The sequence below is a fragment of the Tenrec ecaudatus genome, chromosome 6, assembly GCF_050624435.1.
Source record: "Tenrec ecaudatus isolate mTenEca1 chromosome 6, mTenEca1.hap1, whole genome shotgun sequence".
Taxonomy (NCBI): domain Eukaryota; kingdom Metazoa; phylum Chordata; class Mammalia; order Afrosoricida; family Tenrecidae; genus Tenrec; species Tenrec ecaudatus.
Window position 1 is genome coordinate 58,556,000 of NC_134535.1, and position 26,236 is coordinate 58,582,235.

Consider the following 26,236-nt stretch of genomic DNA (forward strand, 5'->3'; position numbering starts at 1 on the left):
GCTCACCTTCTGGACATGATTGTTGAAGACAAAATGGATGCATAAGCAAATATGGTGAAGAAAGCTGATGGTGCACAGCTATCAAAAGATATAGCGTAGCATCTGAGGTCTTAAAGGCTTGAAGATAAACAAGCAGCCATCTAGTTAAGAACCAAGAAAGCCCACAGGAAGAAGAACACTAGCCTGTGTGATCATGAGGTGTCAATGGGATCAGGTAGCAGGCATCTGAGACCTAGAATAATGGGGTGAATGAGACCTAAGGTGAATGGAGTGAGGGGCATGGAGTGGTGACCCAATGCCCATCTGTGGACAATTGGACATCTCCTCACAGAGGGATCACAGGGAAGAAATGAGCTAGTCAGGGTGCAGTAGAGCACCAATGGAACACACAGCTTTCCTCTAGTTCTTTTTTTTTGTCTGTAGTGTCACTTTATTGTCAATGGCTGACACTGCCCGGGCTGGAGGAGAAAAAAATCAGAACCACAGTAGGAACTGGGGACGGAAAGGGGCTTGTGTGGGCACCGATCAGGGAAAGAGGGGCCAAGGTGTCTATGGAGACTTCCGTGAGCAGGGTCTCTCTCCCATCCCCAAGGCCAGAGAAGCTCCCAGTACCCTCTTGTACCTCCGAGTCACGGGGTCTTTTAGGAGCTCAGGAAGGGAAGAGGCAGGGGTCAGCCGCCATCAGGAGCAAAGTGGAGACCCAAGTCTTGGACCTCAGCACAGCAGGGAGGCAGGAGGACACAGTCACAGGATGGCACAGGGAGGAAGGCTGCTGGTGATCTTCTCTAGGGGCTCCCCATTACTGGCTCTTCGGATGGCCTCAATGAGATCTTTCTCATATGGGAAGCCCCCATTCTCTAGCTTGGAAAACACCAGCTGCCCGTTGATTTCGATCTCAAAGGCCCTTGTCCCCCCGAGACGCGACTCGATCTCCATCCCGGGATACTGCTCCTTCACGGCACTCGCCAGCTCCAGGTAGGTCGCCTCAAAGCCGCAGGGTTCACAACACTCCACCATGATGCGAACCCCACTGCCCGGTTCGGCCTCTCCGGGAGGGGGCGCTGAGGATATGGGCCCTGGTTCCCCGGCTCATCGTTGCCGGCTCCTCTAGGCTGCAGCTTCCGGGTGGGTGCTTTCCTCTAGTTCCTTGGTGCTTCCTCCCACTACTATCATGACCTCAATAATTATAGCCTTTTAAGAAAATTTAATTTTTGTCTTGTAATATTTTTATTGATACAATTCACATACCACAAACTGAAAGTTTCAACAAAAATATAAACACATGAATACTTTAATATATATTCTTAAATTTTTCCTAAACAGGTTTTTCTTGAAGCAGCAAAGTTAGCACTAGTCATAATAAAATTTCATTGGTTAAAAAGTATATGAAATACATACTCAATATAACATTTTGTAAAAATACTCCAAATGTACAGCAGTGATTATCTCATGGAGTTCTGGATAAAGGCCAAAATATTGAGAGGGGCGTGGGAAAAGAAGAGATTATAGCTTTATCTTCACCGTTCTCATTTTTTTAAAAGGAGAAAAGGTTAGATTTAAACATTAAAAAGTCCAAACAAAAATTTTACTGTATTTATAAACTTTAAAGGGGTAATTATGATCAATGGAGAACTACTAACATGCCCAGTCTTGGCAGGGAAAATAATTTTAGGAGCTGGCCTCATCTCTACTCCTTTTACAATCTTTCTCAACTTCTGAGTTTTAAAGCCATTACTATTGAATTACAGCACTGAGAAATAATGGGATCATCACAGACTTCAGAAATTCAAGTAGCAAAACCAGTTTTTAGCATTTGCATTTCCCTCCAGAAGTAGGTTCCCAGTTATCAACTTTCAGCAGCTCTTAAAGAAAATACTGATTAGAATCAATTAACACAGAGATTGAGCACCTAATGTTTTTTAAATGCGCCAGTTCACTCAAGATTACAGCAACAGATACTCCATAGAAATTAAGTAATTCAGCTGCATGATTACTTTCATTTTTAAAGTATGTATAATTAATCTAGGATTTGGTGGCATCTTTAGGACACTAGACAGTTCCTTTTCAGTTAGGTGACATCAGGAACAGCTGGTACACCCAGGTGTGAGGTTAGGTCCTACTGTTCCCACTGGGCTGAAGCTGTTCATGAAGTTCATACTTCACCTCACATGGCTTTTCTGCTAGGCTTATACCTAGTTGGAGTGGAACTGGCACTTCCGCTGAAGCACAGTTAAGGCACAAAACATCATTTAGAATGACCTGTTCTATCAATTCATTTGTTTTCCTGTTAGTCCCACCAGTTTAATATCTGCAACATGCCACTCCGGGAAGTTCTCGTTGTCCTCTACTGTGCAATACGATGAGAAACAATGCATCCTTTGCTGCAAATATTACTGCAATGAGTGTGGTGGAACCCACAGGGAGCAACATTATGTAAACTTTGGACAATCAAACACCTTTAGGAGAGCCATCCCTGGGCCTGGGGAATCAGGACCGCTACGTAGCTTCAGGAAACCATGGTCAATTGGCAAAACAAGCCTTTAAAGCAGCGGTTCTCAACCTGTGAGTCGCAACCCCTTTTGGGGTCAAACGACCCTTTCACAGGGGTCACCTTATTCATAACAGTAGCAAAATTAATTATGAAGTAGCAACGAAAATAATTTTAAGGTTGGGGGTCACAACAAGGAATTGTATGAAAGGGTTGTGGTGTTAGGAGGTTGGTTGCGAACCACTGCTTTAAGCTTGTGAGAGCCATCTAAGGTGCAACTATGGGTCTCTTCCCACCTGAAGGAGAGAATCATAGTGAAACTTGAAAGATACATAGAAGCAACTTATCCACTGGACTAATGGAACTCCCAGATATCAGTCTCCACAACCTTGTGATCAGAACTAACGGGGCCCAGCTACCACTACCAACTACTCCAAAGAGGTTCACATTAGGTCCTTGAGGGAGGAGGAGAACATGGTTGGACAGATCTCAAAACTGTAAGATACCAGGCTTGCTGGTCAGAGTCTGGTGGAATTGCTGAGACTTTGGCCTGATTATCCTTGAGTTCTAGAACTAAACTCACTCTCATGTGAGGATGATCAACCAATTAAGATTGAAAGGGCAGCATTCACCCCAGGTCAAAGTTCAGTAGGAAAGTAGTAGAAACAGGAACATAGAGAGGAAGTGTAAGAAAGTGATGGTACATTGAGGGGATTGCAATGGATGAGTTGAAACAAAATATGTATCGATTGTTTAATGTAAACATGATCTGCTCTGTAAGCCTTCACCTAATTCACAAGGGTTTAAAGAAAAAAAAAGAAATAGTGCTTCTTTACTACTAGGCAATACAACTTGTTTTATTATACTATTGTTAAATAAATTTTTTTCCTTAAGATGTGGCTTTTGAATGGTGTTCACAATGCTAAGAGGAATAAAAGATTGAATTAACTAAATACCCAAGTATGAAAGATGCTAGTAAAGATTTTTTTAAAAAGGACAGTCAGAATTCCTTATCCACAAAGCTTTGTAAACAAAGTTTCTTTATAAGTTTGGTGGCAAACTCAAGTGGTAAGACAAAAAAATGTGACCTGACAAATCAAGATAGTCTTCATTTATCAGTTAGTGGACCTATTCATATATCCCCCACATAAATATTAGTCTGCTTGAAAATAGAGTGGTTCCCAGACTCTTTCAGGAGTTTTAAATAAAACATTTTATATGCACCCTTTTACTTTTCTAAAATCTGAAAAAATGTATTGCAAATCGCTATTCGTCTTACCTTTCCAAATAGATTTGTCAAGTATTTCCCCACACTGTGAGACACAGTGATTTTTATCCAATCAGAGGTGAGCCCAGGAAATAATTTTGCTCCATAAAACGTCCCAAGGTAAAGGCAAGTAGCCAGGAATAGAGCAGACACGTTAGAAGAGCTGTAGACATAAACACACTGCATAAAAATTGGGCACATGATGTCGCTGCAAGACATCCCATAGGTATCGATTCCATGGGTGGTACAAACAGGGAATGTGCTAGGCTACTAAACGGGAAGGTGAGAGGTCCAGGAATACCCAGAGGTTCGGGATTACTCAAAAGAAAGGCGTGGGAAGCTAATGAAAAGCAACCACTGTCAACCTTTGGAACAGCTCTAACACAGCTGGGAACACAAGCTGGAACTGACTTGATGGCTTCCACGACAGCCACATGCTGCACTGCTCCTAACAGAGGTCTGCCCCAAGGTTTAAGTGCCCCCTCTGAAAGCTTCGTTTAGGTAGAGTGCTTTGAGAAATATTCTTACTCAGGAATTCTAAACCTAGCTCAACACTGAAGTATCCCAAAGAGCTTTCTCAAAATGCCTTGCCTACAGACTTTCTCATTTAGTATATCTCAATGAGTCTTGGCAACAGTGAACTCTAGGTGATTCTAATGTGAAATTCTGGGAAAAAAAAAAAAGAAATGGGTAGCGGGTGAACAGGGCACTAACTCACACAAGGGGAGGGTATTGTTTAACTCTCCGCAGGGAGAGACGAGACTTCAACCTGGTGCTCCAAGATATGAATGCAACGTACTGGCAAGAAGCAGGGAACCAGTAGAGAGGTCTGAGGGGCTGGCCCCAATCCCAACTACATGGACAGCTGCCCCTCCCCCTAGAAATTTACTTCAGAGGACAGCACTAAAGCTACAGCTCAGGGAGAGGGACATGTCTGATCAGAGCACACAGGAGCAAATGAAGGGGGAGGAAGAGAGAGTGGAGCACATCCTCGCCCACCAAGGCATGAGGACGATATCCCCACTGATCAGCCAGTGCACAGAGAGGACCATATCGCAGGCCCCACTATGAGACAGTACATCCCTCATTGACCCATAGCCCTACAGCCCAGACACAGTGTGGGAATTGCGCCCGATCTGAACGCACCACACTGAGGAAAACACTACAGGCGTGCAACAGAACAGCACAGGGAGCAGAGCAAGGAAGTCCTGAGGGAGTACCAAAAAGGCTTTGGGATCAGGGCGTGGTACTCCATCAGACTCGACTGGAAAACAATCCTAAATGTCAAGAAACTGACCTTGAACTATTTACAGGCTTTTTTCTTTTTTTGTCGTTGTTGTTGCTTTGTTTTGCTGTCTTGTTTTTGTGTATATTATTATCTTGCAGGTCTATTTAGATAAGATAGGCTGGATAAACAATCTGGAGGAGAAAACACTGGACCAACGGTTTTGGGGGTGACATGGGAGAGGGGGAGGTGGGGGAAAAGAAGTGGTGCTAACAAACCCAGAGGCAAGGGAACAAGTGATCTAAAATCAATGGTGAAGAGTATGTAAGAAGCCTGGGAGGGATTGATCAAGGGCAATGTAACCAAGAGGAATTACTAAAACCCAAATGAAGGCTGGACATGATAGTGGGACAAGAGGAAAGTAAAAGGAAATAGAAGAAAGAACTAGGAGGCAAAGGGCATTTATAGAGGTCTAAATATAGGCATGTAAATATGTAAATATATTTGTATATGCTAATGGGGAAATGGATCTATGAGCATATATTTATAGCTTTAGTATTAAGGTAGCAGAAGGAGATAGGGCCTCCACTCAAGTACTCCCTCAATGCAAGAATGCTTTCTTCTATTAAACTGGCATTCCATAATGCTCACCAACATGATACTTGAAGACAAAGCAGGTGCGTAAGGAAATGTGATGAAGAAAGCTGATGGAGCCCGGCTATCAAAAGATACAGCATCTGAGGTCTTAAAGGCTTGAAGATAAACACGCGGCCATCTAGCTCAGAAGCAACAAAGCCCACATGGAAGAAGACCAACCTAAGTGATCAGGAGGTGTCAAAGGGATAAGGGATCAAAGAACAAGAAAACATATTGTGAATGAGGGGAGTGCAGAATAGGGACCCAAAGCCCATCTGTAGGCAACTGGACATCTCCCTACAGAAGGGTTGCGGGGAGGAGAGGAGCCAGTCAGGGTGCAGTATAGCAATGATGAAACATACAACTTTCCTCTAGTTCCTAAATGCTTCCTCCACCCCCACACTCATGATTGCAACTCTACCTTACAAATCCAGCTAGACCAGAGGTACACTGGTAGAAACACAAGGAATCCAGAGCAGATGATCCCTTCAGGACCAATGGTGAGAGTGGTGATACTGGGAGGTGGAGGGAAGGAGGGGTGGAAAGGGGGAACTGATTAAAAGGATCTACATATAACTTTCTCTCTGGGGGACAGCAGAAAAGTGGGTGAAGGGAGATGTTGGACAGTGTAAGATATGACAAAATAATAACTTATAAATTATGAAGGAAGTGAGAAACAGGGAGGGAGGGGGAAAATGAGGAGCTGATACCAAGGGCTCAAGTAGAAAGCAAATGTTTTGAGAATGATGATGGCAACAAATGTACAAATGTGCTTTGACACAATGGATGTATGCATGGATAGTGTTGAGTTGTATGAACCCCCAATAAAATGAATTAAAAAATGCTTTTTAAAAATCCCATTATGAAGCTGCCTGCACTGCAGATAAGCTAATCAGAATCTTTGGGAATGAGGCCCAGACAGACAAGAATTTGGTGTTGTTGCTATTCATAAACATGTAGAGTCCTACTGGAGTTGTGGGCTAGGCCGCTACCTGAAAGGTCAGAGGTTTAAACTGACCAGCTGTTCCAAAGGAGAAAGAAGCAGCTGTCTCTTCCCCTAAGGGATTAATTTTTCAGAAACCTTAGGGTAGCTAGGAGTTGGAACTGACTCGGTGACAGTGGCCCCAGTGACTGCAATGTGCCACCACAGTTGAAAACCACTGGTTGAGGCCCACTGAATTGATTAGCTGTGGGATTAGGGTGGTCCCTGCCTTTCTTTTCCTTCCGGAAGCAGGTCAGTCCTGTATCATCACTGTAGTAGGTCTGGATCCCTAATAAATAGTTCCAAGCTTTATATCCTCTAATGGCACAAAAGCAGGAGGAGGAGCTCTGGTGGTATAGTGGTTATGAGTTGGGCCGTGGTCCTAAAGGTCCACAGTTCAAAACTACCAGCCGATCTGAGGGAGAGGCTTTCTACTCCCCAAAGCGGTAGGGATAGAAAGGTAGGAGAGGAGTGGTGTTTTGGTGGCTAACCCTGTCTTTAGAAGGAAATTGCAGTTTGGAAATTTGGCCCCAGATGGTGTAAGAAGTTGGGAGAACGGTCAGATCTGTGTCCACTGGTGCTGCTGGCTGCCTCTCTGTGCCAGAATGAAGACACCAGGACAGCAGGAAAGAAGGCCTCTACACCACTGAAAGCAAAGAGAAACCCATCTGTGGAAAACTGAGTACAAACACACCTGCACTGTCTACATCGGAAAAAGTCTCTGTTTGGCAAAAGAACTAGTGGTTCTGGATCCTGGAACAGTCAATTGGGCATCTTTTGTAATTCCGAAAAAAATCAAGGAAGGACCCATCACCACTCACTGACAAAGCATTCAGTCGGCAGTGTATCAGTCAGCTTTGTGAGTTTCTTGCAGAAAATGGTTATGCATATAGTATATTCATGTAATCTCTACAAACTCCACGTGTAAAAGTCTTTCTAAAGATCTTTACTTTTCTGTACCCTTCATATGAACTTCCTGGTACAAAGTTTGAAGAGTTTGTTCCCAGAATCTTTAAGGATCTTGGGTATCCTTTTGCATCAACCCAAAGCCCCAGGTACACCATACAGGCCCTCACTCATGGTCTCACATTGTGGCACTCTTAGTGTGGCGAATAGATTGCATCAAGTTACCATATATACTCGTGTACATTTTTAATGCTGTTTTGTGGTAAAATTAGGCGCCTTGGCTGATATTCGGGTCGGCGTAAACTCAAGTATATATGGTACACACTGCCATGAATGGAAGCTCACCTTCATTGAGAATGGTCAGCCTTGGGGAAGAGAAACTGAAGATGGAATTATACATAGTAAGTTGTTTCTGGACCAAACCAGAAAATGCTATGTGAGTTTTATGACTGGTGCTGACAGTTTTGAGGAGATGAACACAGAGTTGCAGCCAAAATTGAAGGATTTATTTAATGTACATGCTTCCAAGCAGCAATAAACAAAGCATTGGGTGAGCAGATTGCAAGATTGTAACAGCAGAAGGAAAAAGAACCAAATCGTCCAGAACCATTGAGAAATCTGCTTTCATCCTTGTAAGATGTTCAAAAATACCAGGCAGACAGGAGTAATTTGGAATCTCATCCGGCCATTCTTAACAAGAAATTGAGTGGTCTTGACGAAGATATTGCTTGGTAGAACTAGGAAGTGAAACAATAAAGCAGGAGAACACGACTCTACTGAATATTGTTGATAACCAGAAGCACTCAGTTGCGGACACTGAAAGAATAAGTCATTCAAGAAATGAACGGCAGCAAACCACGAAGAAATTAACCAAGGCCCTTCGCACTGCAGGACAGCAGGTGTGCGCTAAGGAACTACGACGTGGCAGGAGCAAATAGGAGATTAAAGCAGCTGCACAAGCTGGCTCGAAAATGAAAACTTATCCTTATAGGTACTGAGACTTCCAAAGTGTATGACTTTGACACTAAGTTTAATCCTGAGGCTGGTACCAATTGCCTTGTCAAGTACAAGATCCAAGTGTATGTCCCACTCAAGGAATGCCGGAATCAAACGGAAGCATTTCAGGAAGCTCCCACCAAAAAGGTGGCTTAGCGGATACCTTAGCAACAACTGTACATCATCACAGTAACAGAGAGCAGAAGTGTGAGAAGTCTGAAGGAAGAAGTTACAAATGTAGACGACCTTTACAGACACCAAGCGAAGGACGCTGAAGAAGAGGACCCGCACAGGTGCCAAGGAGCTTGAGTCGGTGGAGAACCACAAGCAGCTGTGGAGAGTGGCGTGAGTGAGGCCTCCGGGAAGCAATGGATGAACCAGCTACTATTCGGAAGGAAGACCAGGTAGTCCTGCAGACCGCAAGTGAAAGAAGACAAAAAGTGGGAAAAACTGCAGTGTCTTTTAGAAATGGCTGCTACCCACAACGGGTCTGTGGAGAAGATGGCTGAGGAGTAGATGGCTAAACCTGATAAACAATCTGAGGCCTACATGCCTGAAGATGTCTTAGAAAATAGTGGAGAAATTGGAGACAAGAAGAAAGCTGCTCTACTTAAGGCTTCCTATGAAGTAAAATGATCCGTTGCTTATCTAAGACAGAAATTAATAGTGTACATTTTTCGATTATTTTCTAAGTTTGAAAAATCTCTCTAAATAGCCATATGAACATATCTTCCCAAGCCTATGGAAATACTTTTATATGGTTTATAAATCTAGTTTGTTAACCTAAAATATGTATATCTTGGAATGGTAATAAGCTCTCGAGTTAATATCTTTAGATGTGTAATTAGAGTTAATAAAATTGACTCCATTAAAAATAAGGTAGGTAGGGAAAGGATATCAAAAACGCTTTAAGATATTTTTAGTAAAATAATTTGTACCAGAACAAAACCCCTTCGGAATGGAGTAAATCATAGTGAAGAACCAAACAAAAGCCAGTTCCCTTTAGTTGCGGCTGCAATGTAGAGAACACAACTTGGAAGGTACATAACAGGGAATCAGAGCATCTTCCAAGCAACTTCTAGTACAGCAAATGAAGAAACAACACATTTCCAGTCATTCTTTAATGGATTGGGCCAATGCTAAACCTGATTCCTGTACACATTTCAAAGGATGTCAGAAAATATGTTTTAAAACATTAAAATCAAGATCATTCCTGCTCAGCGAGCAAATGAAAGAGCAAGGTGCACATTTTAAAAGACACAAGACACGTCTCTTTAACTTTTACTTAAAAATAATTTTTCTGTACATTCTAATGGTCATTTGAAAAAGACATTTACTTTTTAAAAATTACTAACCCTGAGGCAGGACAAAAAAAATGAAGGATAGACAATACAGCTCAAGAGGAACCAAACTCAACAACTGTGAATAGAAAAGCGACAGGAAAATTTCAAGGTGTTACACTTAGTTAGGCTTCAATCTAGACACACCAGTTTATTAAAACAGATACATTTGAGTCAGAATGGTGTTTCTCTGACTCAACTGAGAGGGCCATTTCAAAATGTCATCACTTGTAGTCCTTACATCGGTTTAAACAAACCAAACCAAAGCAATACATATCTATCTAAATACACATCTATCTAAATACATGCATATCTAGATACGTATCTATCTACCAGACAGAGAGAGGAAGGAGGCCCTGTGGTGCAAACAGCTTAGCGCCAGCTGCTAGCACAACGGTGGAGGATTGGACCCACCCAGCAGCTGTGTAGTAGGAAGATCCTGGCGATCTACTTCTGTAAAGTTTATAATCAAGGGAAAACCAACCAACCAACCAACCAACCAACCAACAAACCCTCTGAGGCTGGTCTGCGACTCCATGGCATATTCAATTCCGACTCTGCTCCAGTAGCTACGAGCTCTCCATTTCAGGAGGGAGACCACATGAGGTTCCTCGCTAAGCCTCACTCCCTGGGCCACATGCCAGAAGCAACTGTTGGGAGCAGGAGCGCAATCAGGACAGAAGAAAACAGATTCACTGCATTGTTGTCAAGAATAGGTCTCCCTGCTATGTGTTTGGCCTCGTTTATTGGGCTGTTGACCACCATGCCTGTGCTTTCGTCCAAGCCTAAAATGGAAAGGAAGAAAACAAGGTAAACAAATCCAAACGGCTTGAGTAAAAAAAGAACTAGCTTGTCTCCTCTACAAAGCACAGTTTATTAGATTTTCGACCACTTGTAAAACGGGTTTACTGGATAATTTGCATTAGAAGTGGAACCTGTGATTACAAATGGCTTCTTGGAACAAGTGAGGTTCACCTCACAGGAATGCCGCTCCTTCAGCACCGTGAAGTTCTTCAGAAGGAGCTGTGGCTTCCATGGGAAGGTCTCCCCAGAGCTCCCTGGAAGGCTCCTTGTAACGTCTGTGGCCTGAGCAGCGGACACCAGCCAGCATCAAGGGGACCGAGAGGAGTCTCCTCCATACCCCCCACCTCCCCCAATTTACCCACTATGATGTGAAACTTCCCCAGTTAAAGAGTTACAGACCCTTTTGTAGTTTGGATTAAAATCAGATTACAGCCTCTTTGGCAGCTAATTGAGGCTAACGAAACTGAAAGAACACACATTCTGAATGGCAGGCAGGGCTTAGGCTTAGGCAAGATGAGCAAATCATCTTTGAACATGCAGACCATTGGGAAGAATGCATTCAGGGAACCTTGCTCTAGGTTCCCAGTGTCTTCACAATACTAATCAAAGGAGAAAACACAGCCGAAGAGTCAGGAACCATCTAGCTCTCGTAGAATATGTCAGTTCAGTTACATGATGGCGGTGTCCCAGAAGCAAAACACACACAAAAAAGTGGCAAACATGACTCTGCCACATATCTTGGGTGGAGCAAAAAACGTAGTGGGAAGAGGAGACATGAGTATCACAATGGAAAAGTGTTATGCATCAGTCAAGTTCACACAGTGATCTCTTAAATGAACTAAGGAAACATATGGAAGTACGTTAAAATGATTCCATGCCAGTATGTTTTGCTTTCTCAAGATTAGGAGTCCCGTAATTATTCCTGAATAATTATAGCTTCCCCACAAGTCTTCTAATCAGTGAGCAGCAAGATGATTTCTCTTTCAGTTAATTTAACACAAAAGAAAATAAAATCATAGAGGAGATTTTCTCCTTCACGGCGATGCGTTCCTACCTCTCGGCTTACTTCCACTGTCATGTCTGTTTCCCCTTCCTCTTCTTTTTCATATTTCACTCCACATTTCTTTTATATACGAATAAGTTACAACAACAACATTCTTACCAGAAAACTGCATCGTGGCTCCTAAATATGAGTCCAGAATTGATCCTAGCAATCCAGCCAGACCTCCAAATGCAATAATTGGCCACTGGGGAGCCGAAATGTCTAAATCGTTTACAAAAGCCAACTGTGTGAGGAAGTACGTGATGCCCACAAAGGTGCCACCAAGGAGACTGAAGGCCAGGCCCAAGAATGTGACCCCTCCATTGGTCCCTGAAAAAGACACAGGTACAAAATCATCCCGTTAACAAATGTCAAAAACATAAAGCAAGACTTTTTTGTGCCTAAATTTTTAAAGTTTTACTTCATTTGCTGTTGAGAATACACTGAAACACCAATACGACAGTTTCTGCATGTACAAATTACTGATGCTGGTATATTCGTCAAGCTGGGCGACCGTTCTCACCCGCCTCCTCTGAGGCGTTCCCCTCCTACCATACACTTGATACTCCACCCCTCCCCCCCCAGGGCTCTATGTGATTTTTCAAGTCACTGTGGTCAGTCTGGTTCCATATCCTCCTTAAAAGAGCAAAATGTTTGTGTTCTGACCAGTCCTTTGCCCTGGTGCCTCCATGGACCCTCCCAATGTCTTCTGACAGTGCCCACTCAAGTGGCCTGGCAGGCAGTGGCCCTGACCTTCAGGGGGCCCAAAGGACAAATGTGGCTCTAATAGCAGCATCTGCCCACTGAAACTATTTAAAGGACTTAAGGTGAAGCAAGATACTACGAAACGGCAAGCAAGAGTTGTTACATGTTTAGTGAATGGGAAAGCATTTTCTTCTCCCCACTGCTAAGAAGGCAGAAATCAGTCACTTCAATATGAAATGCAATACACTTAGAGGTATCAGGAGTGAAGAAGTGTTTTCAAAATAATTACAAGTAGCACCATCAAATGTGGACCTGGAACAAGGGCTTCAAGAAGTAGCTACAAATGTTACTGCTAATGATGCGCATTGTGGAAAGGATTGCTACTGCAGGAGACATCTCTTTTCAAGACCTGATCAACTCCTTTTAAACCTCTGACACTAAAACATCTGACAACACATGCAGTTACAGGAAGTGAAAAGTTCTCTAAATAGACATGAATTTAGAAAATAATCTGCAAAAAAAACCCCAGGACTTTATTTGGTCCTGTTTCTCAAACACTGTTATGTTAAACTGTGTTTGTTACTGGACCTTTTTGCATCCACGGCTCAATTTTTTCTTTCATTTCTTTAAAAATTTTGTAATTTTAATAAATCATTTTATTGGGGGCTCTTACAGCTCTCATAACAATCCATACATCAATTTTACCAAGCACATTTGTATGTATGTTGCCATCATTGTTTTCAAGATATCTTTCTGTTTGAGTCCTTGGTATCAGCTCCCCTTTTCCCCTCCTTCCCCCACCGCTCAGTACTGACACTTGTCAAGCCATGGTGTGTCCTAAGAAAATTAAGCCATTGAATAGCTCACGATCACTTTCTGAAGCACCTGTACCGTACCTATTAAATTAAAATAACACCTAATAATTAAGCAGTTTATCTAATATGTGCAAAACCTTATTTTCAGTTACATATAGTTTTCTATAAGATAGGTTTTACAAAGACCATGTATAAATGGGTTTAAATTTTACTGAATAAAGCACAAATGTAGTGTATTGTCAACCAAAGTGGGAAAAAAACAAAAGCGTAACACTTAAGGGCAGACCCGTTTTTACTAGTCAAGCTAAACTACTGTTCAGTGTTTTAAAGACCCCAGGAAATGTTCTTGGCTTGAGGCTGAGAAGGAAAAGCAGTAACCCTCTCTGTGTATGCATATAAAAAGAGATGGATCAACAAACGATTCATGGTTAGCGGTGGTTAAGCGGTTCGAGTCCATAGTCAGACGTAAGGTAGAGGCTTCTCCTGATCTGTGTTGCTGTAAGGGATGATGAGAGGAAGCAAGAATTCTACAGTCTGGTGGATGAATACTGAATGAATCCAGGGTCAGCAGCCTGCAGATGGCTCCTGGGATTGGCAGACAATATACCGGGAGGTTAACAAACCAGATGCTGGATCCAGAGCCAGCAGACATAAAACTTCGTCTTCTTCACAGTGTGAATCTATGCTAAGAATAGGTCACACCCATATGAAACCTGCCTTGATTAGATCAAGGTTGCAACTATATCAAGGAGGTAGTGCTCTGAGCTCTGGTGGTGTGGTGGCGACATGCTGACTCGTAATGACCCGCTGTGGGCTTCTGAGACTGTAACTGTTTACAGGAGTAGAAAGCCCAGTCTTTCTGCTGAAGCTGGTGGTGGTTATGAACTGCAGGCCATGTGGATAGCTGCCTAATTCTGTCCCTTGAGTTCCAAAATCTGAGGATTTCTCCCACTTGCCACCTACATTTTCCACATAGGCATGAAAGGGCAGGACCAGGGCATGTATGACCTTGCCTCGAGTTGGCTCCAAGACACTCCTGACATCTTTCCACAAAGGTAAGGGCTGATCATAGTGGTCCAGCAACTTCAGACAGCTGATGACATCACACTGGAACCCTGTGTCGGCTTCCTTTCTGGCAAGCATTCTGCATTTCTCTTTCTGAAGCTGCCACATCATAGTTTCAGATAGCTCTGCGGTATCAATTTCTCAAAACGAGGACTCATGAATACTTCTCCCTCACCAGCTCCTAAATCAGGACGTCTATGGGGTTTCCAGTCTGCATTAATTTTAAGCAGTCTCTGAATTTGATCTGGTGAGAAAACAATCATTGATCATCTTCCTAGAAACCCATTGATGGATATTCTAGACTTGAACAGTCTAAAAACAGATGACACAAAGGCGGGAAAAACAGCCAGCTCAATTTATCGATGCTGTTGTTTAAGTTCTGTGCTCTATGATCAGATCAAGGTAGCTCTGACTGAAGACAGCCTGGAGTGACTCACAGAACTTTTTTCGGCTGCACACATTCCACTGGTGGCTCTTTCCTGAGGCCTGTGGCTGCAACCAGCCCACCTGGGCTTCTCGCCATGTTCATGTACAGGGAGCGGGTGAGTAGACTCCCGGGTGTCCACATCCTCTGCACCAGCTGCAAGCACGACAGGCTCACACACAGCCAGCCCGCAAAAAGTCTCAAGAGGGCCCAGTCACCGGCTCTGCTCACCACCTGCACTGAAGCAAGGCAGAGGCACCGGCACCGGCGCTGATGTCTCTGCGCACCAGAGCCGCAGCTGCAGGAACGCCAGCCATCACGCTCAACGTGCCCTTCCTACGACATACTGCTTATCCATTCTTCAGTGGCTAACTGTAGTCGCTTCCAGCTTTGGGTTATTGTGAACAGGATGAGATGCACACTGGGGATTTAAGTCACTTGAGTTTCTGCTTTTAAGTCTTTTGGGCCTATACCCATGCGTGGTATTTATGGGTCACACATTAGCTCTATTTTTAGTTTTCTGAGGAATACCACATTATCTCCAGTCGTGGCTGGCCCATTTCGCACCCCCCACCCCCATGCTATGGATAAGGGTTCCAATAGCCTGATATCTTCAACATTTGTTCTTCTCAGGTTTTGTTCCGCCCTCTTCTTAGCTATCTCAGCGGGCGAGATCATATGCCATTGTGGTTTTGATGGCTACTAAGGCTGAAATCTTTTCATTTGTTTGGTGGACATTTGAATGTCCTCTTTAGTGGAATGACTATTAAAGTCTTTTTATGAATGCGCTGTCTTTGTACTGTTGTTATTGGCGTTTTAAGTATATCAGGGACGCTATGCCGTTTAAAATCAGGAAAAACATCAGGAGAGCTGTACATCAGTTGTATCCTCTTGCTGTATTTATTCTCCAGTCTGTATGCTGAGTAAACAGCGTGAAGAACCATATGAAGAACGAGGAATCAGAACTGGAGGGAGACTCACTAACAATGATAAACACGCAGACGACCCAATCAGGCTGGCTAGGAATGAGGAGGACTTAAAGCACTTCTTGATAAAGATCAAAGTTTATCTCCTTTCTCACAACTGGACAAATAAACATCATGATAAACAGAGAGAAAAGAATGAAGCTGTAAGTATTTCCTTTTCTTTGAATCCACAGCAATATCCATGGAAGCAGCAGTTAGGGTCTCCAGTGATGTATTCCACTGAGTAAATTGGCGACAGCTATGCTGAAAAGCAAAGCCGTCACTCTGAGGACTAAAGGTGTGCATGACTCAGGCCACAGCATTTTCGATAACCTTATAGGCACGTGGAAGCTGGTTAGTGACTATGGAAGGAGAATCGATATCTTTAAATTATGGTGTCGGGGCAGAATAGTGAATATATTTTGCACTGCCAGGAGAATGGACAAACCTGCCTTGGAGAAAGTACAGCTAGAATGTTCCGTAGAAGGGAAGACGAAGAGACTGTCTCCCGTACCTTGGGTATGTTATTTTCAGGAGGAAGGAGTCTCTGGAAAAAGCCATCATACTTGCTAAAGTAAAGGGTCAGCGAAAAAAAGAAAGACTTCGTTGAGATGGAATGATATAGGGGCTTCAATAACGAGCTCAAGCGCAGCTATCACTGAGGAGGGCAAAGGACCGAGCCATGTTTTGCTCTGTTGTTCACAGGGTTGCTACTAATTATTAAGACTCCACACCTAATGACAAAAACATGCATATCCAATGTTTCTGACAGATTTTGATTTAAAGTCTATTATTTTGATATCAACATTGCCACTCAAGCTTTCTTCAGGTTCAAGGCTAATTTAAAGAAGGTTTAAAAATTTTTTTAAATTATTTTAAATACAACTCAAAGACTATGGTCTGTTTAGAAAAGTCTTTTCCTCAGTAACTCCTGAGACCCTAAGAACTGCAGTCGCATAGTTTAGAACAGAATGCCTGGGATTTGACCTGCGTTCTGTTGCCACAAAGTGTGACTATGGTTATGTTATCCACTCCTCTGTGACTATTCTTTGTCTGTAAGGCAGAAATAATAACAAAAAAACAAAACCAATCATATAATTAATATGTCTACTAAAGATGAATCCATGTGAAGCAGTGGAACAAGGCTTTACATATAGTAGGAATGTAAACTAAGTTAGCAGTTGACGATGTAGTGAAAGCAGTAATAACAGTAAGAGAAATAACAACAATGGAGTGGAGATATATGATAAACACCAACACATAACATGTTCTCAAGATGTATTTAATTGCTCAGTTCCTTTCCCTTCTCCTCAATACGCTCATGATCCAATCTCTATATTGTTTGTTCCTATACTGTTTACCTAAGACTTGTTAACATTTCTTGTAAATATTTTTATCACCAACTGAATAGCTTTCAGAATTTTCAGATAAGGATATCGACTAAAATGTTAGAATGCATCTAATAAGACAAACAAGAAATGAAGGCTTTTTAAAAAAAAAGATCATTTTAATGGGGGCTCTACAGCTCTTATAACAATCCATACATCAATTGTATCAAGCACGTTTGTATATATGTTGCCATCATTATCCTCTAAACATTTACTTTCTATTTGAACCCTTATCAGCTCCTCCATTTATCCTCCTCCCCTCCTCGTGACCCCTTGATAAATTATAAATCAGTATTTCCATGTCTTACGCTGACTGCTATCTCCCTTCCCCCACAGAAAAGTTTCTTCCCCCTTCTCTCCCCACCTTCCTCCTGCCCTCCTGGTATCACTACTCCCACTTCTGTTCCTGAGGGGTTTATCTCACCTGGACTCCATGTGTCATGAGCTCTGTGTACATGCTTTGGCCTAACCTGTAGTGCAAGGCAGGACTGGGGTCATGATAGTGGGGGGGGGGGGCTGAAGAAGCCTCAAGGAACCAGAGAAATATTGTGTTTCATCAGTGCTATACTTCACCCTGGTTGACTCTTGCCACCTTTCTCTCAGGGGATGATGGTCCATTGTCTACAGACGGGTTCTCAACAATATGTTCCTTTGTTTGTTTCTTCTGATACCCGTGACCTGATCCTGTCAACACCTCGTGATCACACAGGCTGGTGTGCTTCATCCATGTGGGTTTGTTGCTTCTCTGCTAGATGGTTGCTTGCTTAATTTTAAACCTTTAAGACCCCAGAGGCTATGTCTTTTGATAACCGGCCACCGTCAGATTTCTTCACCACATTTGCTTATGCACCCACTTTGTCTTCAGTAATTGTGCCAGGAGGGTAAGCAACACAGAATGCCAGGTTGTTAGAACAAAGTGTTCTTGCGTTAAGGGAGAGCTTGAGGAGAGGCCCAAAGTCCATCCACTTCCTCAATGCTATTACCATATAAATATATGTACATAGGCCAATACCTATGAATATATTTACAATTGTAAATGTATTTACCAAAGTCCACATCTATGTTTATACCTCTATCCACAGCTTTGCTTCCTAGATCTTTCCTGTTTCCTCCTACATACATCCTTTCCCACCATCACGCTCACCCTCTTCTGCCTCTTAGTAATTCCTCTCAGCTAGACTGCTGTTGCTCCAACACCCCAGGATCTCTATGTTCTCCTTGTTGTTGATTTTAATTCCCTAGTTCTTCCCCTGTCTATGGTGTTGTTTGCTCACTGCTCCCTTCCCCCGCCTCCCCCACCCGCCGCCCCCAAGTCCCTTCAGTCCTGTTGCTGGAAGGCTTTTTTAAAAAGAAAGTCAAATCAGAACTTACCAACTGGAACTTTCTCCCAGGTGGTTATCAGTCTTGGAGGGCTTTTACTTAGGACGGGAGCAACTTCTGAAGCCCACGTATCTCCAGCAGAACAGGCCAGTGCAGCTAGGAGAGACAGACACATCCAGGAAGCAGTGTACTGCTTGGAAAAGTCAATTGGGATTTCCCCGGGGCCATTTTCTATCATGTATAGCAGAGCCAGTTCTGTGGGCACACCTCCATTACAGAACACCTGAATCCAATTCCTCTGCCCACCTGGAAACAACCAAGCACACAAAAAACATAAAAAACTAGAAGGGTACTTTGGCATCGATAGGAACTTATGCTTTACAAGTGAAGAAAAATGAAGACTTAGATGGGAAAAAAAGATAAAATTGTTCAGCCCCATTGTCCATACATATACTGTTAATACAAAATTTAAAAAAGTGCTGCTACCTATCATGCATGAAATTATAATAAAGTACATTGGTCTACTGTGTAATTCCCATATAGAATGAATGTTTTAAAAATCTCAACACTTTTTAATGAATGCTTTCATTTTAGGATGAAACAAACCTTAGTATTTCAAGCAATATCCCATTAAATTCATCTTACCTTCTTTATATTCCGAATCCATACGCTTCTTTATTTCTCCCTTCCATTTAGTGAGTTTCGAAGAAGAAAGGAAAAACATCAGCAAAGATGTAAAAAAGCTGAAATTTGCAATGGTTAGGATAAATCCAACCACTATCCCTGAAAGAAACATATTCAGTCACAGCATTAGTGCACACAGGAACGCTGGGAAGAATGGATTTTCTTCCCAATTATTTCACCATTGTAACCCTAATTGTGCATTTCCAAAACCTTTACCAAGAAGCCTTGGTGTTGGGCTGCGAACAGCCAGGTTGGCGTTTTAAGCTCACTAGGTGTCCTACAGGAGGGAAATGAAGCAATCACAGAGAAAGGGCCCACCGTCTCCGGAAGCCTCAGGAGCAGTGCTACTCTGTGTCATGACCCTCTGGCGAGGGTCACTGTGAGTTTTTCCTTCAAACAAGTCATACTACATGAGTGAAAAATCTGATGTTGAACAAATCTCCACTGGTTAAAGTTGCAGAACAGTATGCACAAGCCCTCGGCCATCGGGTTTGCTCTCATTCCGAGCGACTCCATGGGGGTTGCTGGGACTGCAGATCGACCTTTTTGGAAGCAGACTGCCTGATCTTCCTCCTGTGGATTGGCTGGTGGGCTTGAACTGCTGACTGTGAAGCTAGCAGCCTGACACCTAGCCTGCAACAGCAACAGAGCTGCCTGCAGTAGGCACAGGAGTGATTTTATGTTTATTAAACAGAATGCAATGTATGGAACATGCGAAATGTTAAGATAGTTTGCTAATTTACAGAATTTCTCAATTAATTGTGCTTCTTTCTAAGGAGGTGAGATGACAGGTTGTTTTACATTCTTCTCCCTAGCTTCGGTTTTCCCCCCTACTTCAAGCTCCCTAGCTACTTTCCCCCTACTTCGAGAGGGATATTTAACTTTTACAAGTGGACACTCAAGGTTTTTCTGCATATGGTCTATGAAAGGACTCCTGAATTACATCATATCCCTTAATGTGGAGCTAAAAATTGACTATGATCTATGAATGCAATTTTGGATTTTGTCTTTTGATTCTGTCTGTGCCAAGATGAAATAAAAGATAGCCTTTATTTTTCATTGAGTGGCCACCTTCAAGAGATGCCTGTCAGACCTGCAATGCAATCCAACCAGGACATAGGGAAGAAGGAAGCTTAATTTTACGAGGTAAGAAGGACAGACAAGAAAGGAAAGGATCTTCTGATGTCACAGCAGTGTGGGATGAGGCAGCTCAAACCAGTACATCAGACCTTGCTGTGAGTTAAGAAGGCATCAGAATAAAGTATTATTCTAATACTAAAAGTGCAAAGACCTACTGAATGGGCTTTTAAAGACCACTCAGATAACATTTAAAGGATTTTTGTTAAAAAACTTCAAAAATATTTTTGTAAGTAGAATTTAGTGGTAGAAGTATCAGTTACCCAAATCCATATCACAATGATTTGTGGATGTCACAGAAGTGAGTTCCTGCCAAATATGGTCAATGAAAATAGCCATCTACAAAAAATGACAGAAAACAAGTACTTCACTGCTGATGTAGAGTGCGGCATTGTGTCAGCCAAAGCTGGTGGTGCCCGGCTATTAAAAGATAGAGCGTCTGGGGTCTTAAAGGCTTAGAGTTAAACAAGCGGCCATCTAACAGACAAGCAACTAAGACCATATGAAAGAAGCACATCAGCCTGTGTGATCACGAGGTGTCGACTGGAATAGGTATCAGAAATTTAAAAACATGCAATCAGATTGATGTGAAGGGGTGTAGGCAAAGTAGAAACCCCAAACCCACCTGTAAGATAATTGGACAGTTCCTCACAGAAGGGCCCCAGGGAAGGGAAGATATATCCAAGTTGCAGTATAGCACTGAAAAAACACATAAATATCCTCTAGTTTTTAAAATATTTCCTCCCCTTACAATTATGGTCTTAGTTTCACCTCATTAATCTTGTGAGGCCTGTGCATGTTCATTTGTATAATTAAGATCTGTTGACGCATGAAATGCTAAATAGACCTTTCAGAAATAGTAATGGGAGTAATGATTCCCTGAGGGAAAAGGAAGGATGGTGGGGAAGGGCGGAACCAATACCAATTATGACGGTATAACCCCAATTCAAGGGGAATGGATAATAAAAGAATTGTAGGTGAACAGACCAGTGGATGGTGTAGCTATGACAATATAATATAATAAAATAATAAGGGTTCCGGGGGTGGGGGGAGGCTAGGATAGGGGAGGGTGGAGATAAAGGGGAGCTGGTATCAAAGAGTTCAAGAAAGAAAATGTTTTGGAAATGATAGTGGCAGCAACTGTACAATTATGCCTGATCTAATTGAATTATGGATTGTTATGATATCTGTAAGAGCTCCCAATAAAATAAGTTTAAAAATGTGTTGTAAATCATAACCTCTAAGCCTGGTATGCTAAAAGGTGTCTTTGTTACGTTAAAGAGACAGGGTTCCTATGAAAGTGTGTTTTGAATCAATCTCTTAAAAAAAAACAAAACCTTAGCGGACATCAAATCAATTCTGACTCACAGTGACCCTAGAGGACAGGGTGGAATTCCCCTTGTGAGTCTCCAAGGCTGCACCTATACACAGGAGTAGAACCCTCAGAGTTGCTGGCGGTTAGCAAGTCAGTGTAACCCATTACCAACTACCAGGGCTCCTAGCATCGATTTCTTATCCTCCTATAAAACAGATCTAACAAGCAAGCAGAAGGATGGGAAAAGCTGGATTGATACCATTCCAGATGAAGATCACTAAGGACCCACGGAACAAGGACCATCCCCCTGAGCTGACAGAAAAAAAGTTGTCCCCTTGAGCTGCCTCATACACCTTAAGAAACTAAGTGTCCGTTCGTGGTGTTTCTGTTACAGCAGCACTAGATGACAAAGATCAACTATTGGGAACATGCAGAACTCAATCAAAGTGCTCCCAGGGAAGGAAAGAGTCGGCCAGGGTGCAGTATAGCATGCCCGAAACATACTAGCTTTTTAATGCTTCCTTCCTCCCAGTATCATGGCCCAGTTCTCCCTTACAAATCCCGTCAGACTAGAGTATGTACATTGGTACAGAGAGAGGTCTTGACACATGGAATCCAGGACAGATCAACCCTCCCCCCCCCCCCCCCCCGCAAGAACAGTAATGGGAGTAGCAATACCATGAGGACAGAGGGAAGGTGGGGAAAGAAGGGGAAGAAAGGTGGAACCAATCACAATGATCGACATGTAGCTCTCCCCGCCCCCTGGGATTAATAACAGAAATGTGGGGAAGGGAGACAGTGGATGGTGTAAGCTATGAAAGTAATCATAATAATATATAATTTATCAAGGATTCATGAAGGTTGGTGTGTGGTGGAGGGAGGGGAAAAACGAGGAGCTGATACTAAGGGCTCAAATAGAAAGAAAATGCTTTGAGAATGATGATGGCAACACATGTACAAGTGTGCTTGATACAACTGATATATTGATTGTTATGAGAGCTAAGAGTCCCCAATAAAATGATTTTTTAATCTATAATTTGTATGAAAGCATGTTATTTCTATTTTGACAAATAGCTTATAATAATTACTGTGCTCAAATTGTCCCTGAGTGAACAAGGAAGAGTCTCTATAAGCTGGAAACGGTGCCTCGGTGGCGTGGGTCATCTGCTTATTTGTTGGTTTTCGGTGGGGGTTGCAGGCATGTGTTTTTCTTGCCCTGCCCTAACCAGATGTCCCAGGCTTGCCCCCCATCTACTCTGCTCCAGCCTGGGAGCAGTGATTTCTCCCAGGAGCACTGCGTCATTGGTGAGCTCATTGTTACTTTTTGGCCCTTTCAGAACATCGAATAAATAAACAAACAATCATGCACACAGAGATATACATGTTACATGTTTCAGAAATCATGAAATCACACCAAAAGCTCTCATTCCAACTCAATCTCACAGGGTTCTCATTTGCCATGTATGGTATGGCTTACCATGCCATCCTTGTGTACCTTTTCTTCTTTAGTGAGAATCTTGGTTCCCAATGACAAAATCACCCATTTGCTCAATCGTATATTATGTCTAAAATCGTTCCAGAACTTCTTCGTCCATGCTACATCAAAAATCGCGTTCTTTAATACCCTTCTTGATTGACCACCTGGAGATGGAGTACCATCTGTGTTCAACTACTGACATTTTATGCAAGTTTGAACTGTGACTTTAAGAATTCATAGATGCTGTGCGTCTGCTCAACTCACCTACCTGAACAAAATGCCTGGTCCATCACAAGTTCAGGGCCGAGAACTACTTAATGTGGCTCTTCTAGCCATAGTCTCTCTAACTCCCACCAAATGACCTTTTTTCTGATGGGCCTGGGAAGGTGGGGGAAGATACTGATAGGATTCAACTGTGAGTGCTTGTTATAAGGAATTATTATGATTGCCATCCTGCTGGGTATAAAACCACCCCTCTGGGAAGTGGGAACGGGAATCTCACAGCCAGCAGGAGCCTGGAGTCGAGGGTATGCTCTGTGCCTGAGCACACTGCACAGGGAACACCCTTGGTCCAGGAGGATACACTTCACACCACAGGAGTGAAAGGAGAACAGCGACAGAATCAGGAGTCAGAACACGAGGCAGAGTGATGAAATTCTCAGTCCGCAGAGCAGGGAAAGCTGCGTACTTTGGGGCAGGAGGCTGGCTTGTGGAGTGGGGTACTTCTGAGGGACTGAAAGAGCCAACCTGCTGCTGATTACAATACAATAAATATAATTTTAGATTTAGTTAAAAATAAAGGTAACACCCTCTTCCTCTGAAATTAAAAAACTCCCTTTAAGTTTAATCAGCAGGAAAGCTCCAACTCAGGAAGGAGACCCAGGCCATCAACATAAGCAGCCAGGATCAAAGTATCCCCCAATTTAGGTGAATAAGCACACAGGAAGCTTCAGGGGGTGGGGATATAATGATCCCCGGGGAAATGGAGGTGCAGATAATTGCAAACCTGTCTTTTCCATCCATTCTTTAGATAACCAGTGTATCCTGTGATCATTGCCAAACCTGCTAATCACTTCCTGACATCAGTATAAAACCTGCAAATTATTTCCCGAACCTCTTTTTTTTGGGGGGTGGGGCGGGGGGCACACAGATTAAAGTTTAGAACTTGTTTGATTTTCACTGAATTCTCTGAAACAGTTTGGAAGTGGCAAACTCCGCAGTTTCCTTCTGTCTCAAGTCCCAGGATAAGTTTCAGAGTGCCTCTGTTAAGCTGGTCTCGGGGCTGAAACAGTGGCAGGCAGTACCAGACCCTTCATTCCTGACATCACTTCGGGGATTTCATTCTGGAACTGAGTTCTTTGACACACACAGCTGGAGCTGAATGTCAATGGGTGAAGCTTAGAGCAGAGTGGCATGCCCTTTGGGCAATTATTAGCTACCCTAAAAGAGCTGTGTACCATGTCCTGACGCTCAACTGTATCCTGAGCATTTCTTTTCATTCATTCATTTATGCATTCACTCTACAGCAGCGGTTCTCAACCTATGTCAAATGACCCTTTCACAGGGGGCGCCCGATTCAGAACAGTGACAAAATGACAGTGATGAAGTAGCAATGAAAATAATCTTATAGTTGGGGGCACCACCACATGAGGAACTGTTTTAAAGTGTCGCAGCATTAGGAAGGTTGAGAACCACTGCTCTACAGTTTTATTGGCATATAATTCACATATCATACAATTCAATAGTCAATCACATCAAGAAATGTATAATCATCAACACTATCAGTTCTAGAACATTTCTTCAGTCTTGTGCTTGTAATTAGCTTGTGCTCATCATCATTAGCTTCCCCATTTCCCCCTATCCTCCCCTGCCACACCTTTAATGACCATTAAACCAGTTACTGTCATTAGAGAGTTACCTATTCTGGACGTCATATACAGAAAAACAACAAAAAACAGAACAAAAATGAAACAAGTAAAACTGATAAAAATTTCCATAGAAAAGGGGGCAGTTGAGGAGCTGACACCAAGGGCTCAAGTAGAAAGCAAATGTTTTGAGAATGATGATGGGAACAAATGTACAAATGTGCTGGACACAATGGATGGATGGATGGATTGTGATAAGAGTTGTATGAGCCCCCAATGAAATGATTTAAAAAGGAGAGGTCTGAGGGGCTGGCCCCAATCCCAACTACTACATGGACACCTGCCCCTCCCCCCAGAATTTATTTCAAAGGGCATCACTGAATCTGCAGCTCTGGGAGAGGGACATATCTGATCGGAGCACATGGGAGCAGATAAAGGGGGAGGAGAGAGTGGAGTACATCCTGGCCCACCAGACCTTGAGGACGATGTTCTCGATTAGAGCAGCCAGTCCACAGAGAGGACCACATGGCTGACCCCACTATGAGACCAGGTGTCCCTCACTGACCCATAGCTCTACAGAGTACAACACTGGAGACACAGTGTGGTAGTTGTGCCTGATCTGATCCCACCACACCAAGGCAAAACCCTAAGGGGGTGCAACAGAACAGCAAGGGAATAGAGCGGCGAGGTCCCCAGGGAATGCCGAAGGTGGACTTTAGGGCCAGGGCATGGTGCCCCAACAGACTGGACTAGAAAACACTCCTAAAGGCCAACAAACAGTCCTTGAACTAACTATAAGCTTTTCTTTTTTGTTATGCTTTGTTTTGTTTTTGTTACTGGTTTGTTGTTGTTTTGTTGTATATTGTTGCTTGGTTTTGCTCTGCTTTGTTTTTGTGCATGTTATTATCTCTACAGATCTGTCTAAATAAGACAGGCTGATGAACAAAACAATGTGGAGAAAACAACGGGACCGACAGTTCCAGGGGGACATGGAAGAGGGGGGAGGTGGGGGCAAATGTAGTGGTGTTAACAAGCCCAGGGACAAGGGAACAACAAGTGATTCAAATAGGTGGTGAAGAGGGTGTAGGAGGCCTTGTAAGGCATGATCAAGGGTAATGTAACCAAGAGGAATTACTGAAACCCCAATGAAGACTGAGCATGATAGTGGGACAAGAGGAAAGTAAAAGGAAATAGAGGAAAGAGCTAGAAGGCAAAGGGCATTTATAGAGGTATAAATAAAGGCATGTACATATGTAGATATATTTATATATGAGGATGGGGGAATAGATTCATGTGCCTATATTTATAGGCTTAGTATTAAGGTAGCAGATGGACATTGGGCTTCCACTCAAGTACTCCCTTGATACAAGAATACTTGGTTCTATTAAAT

At 42.9% G+C, this 26,236-nt stretch overlaps 1 protein-coding gene and 3 pseudogenes across 1 annotated transcript in view; 1 reads left to right on the plus strand and 3 right to left on the minus strand.

Moving 5' to 3' along the window:
- Positions 1-544: 544 nt before the first annotated feature.
- Positions 545-1,089, minus strand: LOC142451409 (migration and invasion enhancer 1 pseudogene; annotated as a pseudogene).
- Positions 1,081-26,236, minus strand: part of TMEM19 (transmembrane protein 19) — a 35,891-nt gene continuing 10,735 nt past the window's right edge. Inside the window, exons 4-7 of the mRNA XM_075551274.1 lie at positions 19,014-19,151; positions 18,420-18,674; positions 11,807-12,016; positions 1,081-10,625 (exon numbers count right to left, since the gene is read on the minus strand). Of these exons, the coding sequence (XP_075407389.1) occupies positions 10,462-10,625; positions 11,807-12,016; positions 18,420-18,674; positions 19,014-19,151 (767 nt within the window). The 3' untranslated portion in view covers positions 1,081-10,461. The remainder of the gene's footprint in view (positions 10,626-11,806; positions 12,017-18,419; positions 18,675-19,013; positions 19,152-26,236) is intronic.
- Positions 5,636-9,136, plus strand: LOC142451411 (kinetochore protein NDC80 homolog pseudogene; annotated as a pseudogene).
- Positions 14,115-16,221, minus strand: LOC142450551 (protein-L-histidine N-pros-methyltransferase pseudogene; annotated as a pseudogene).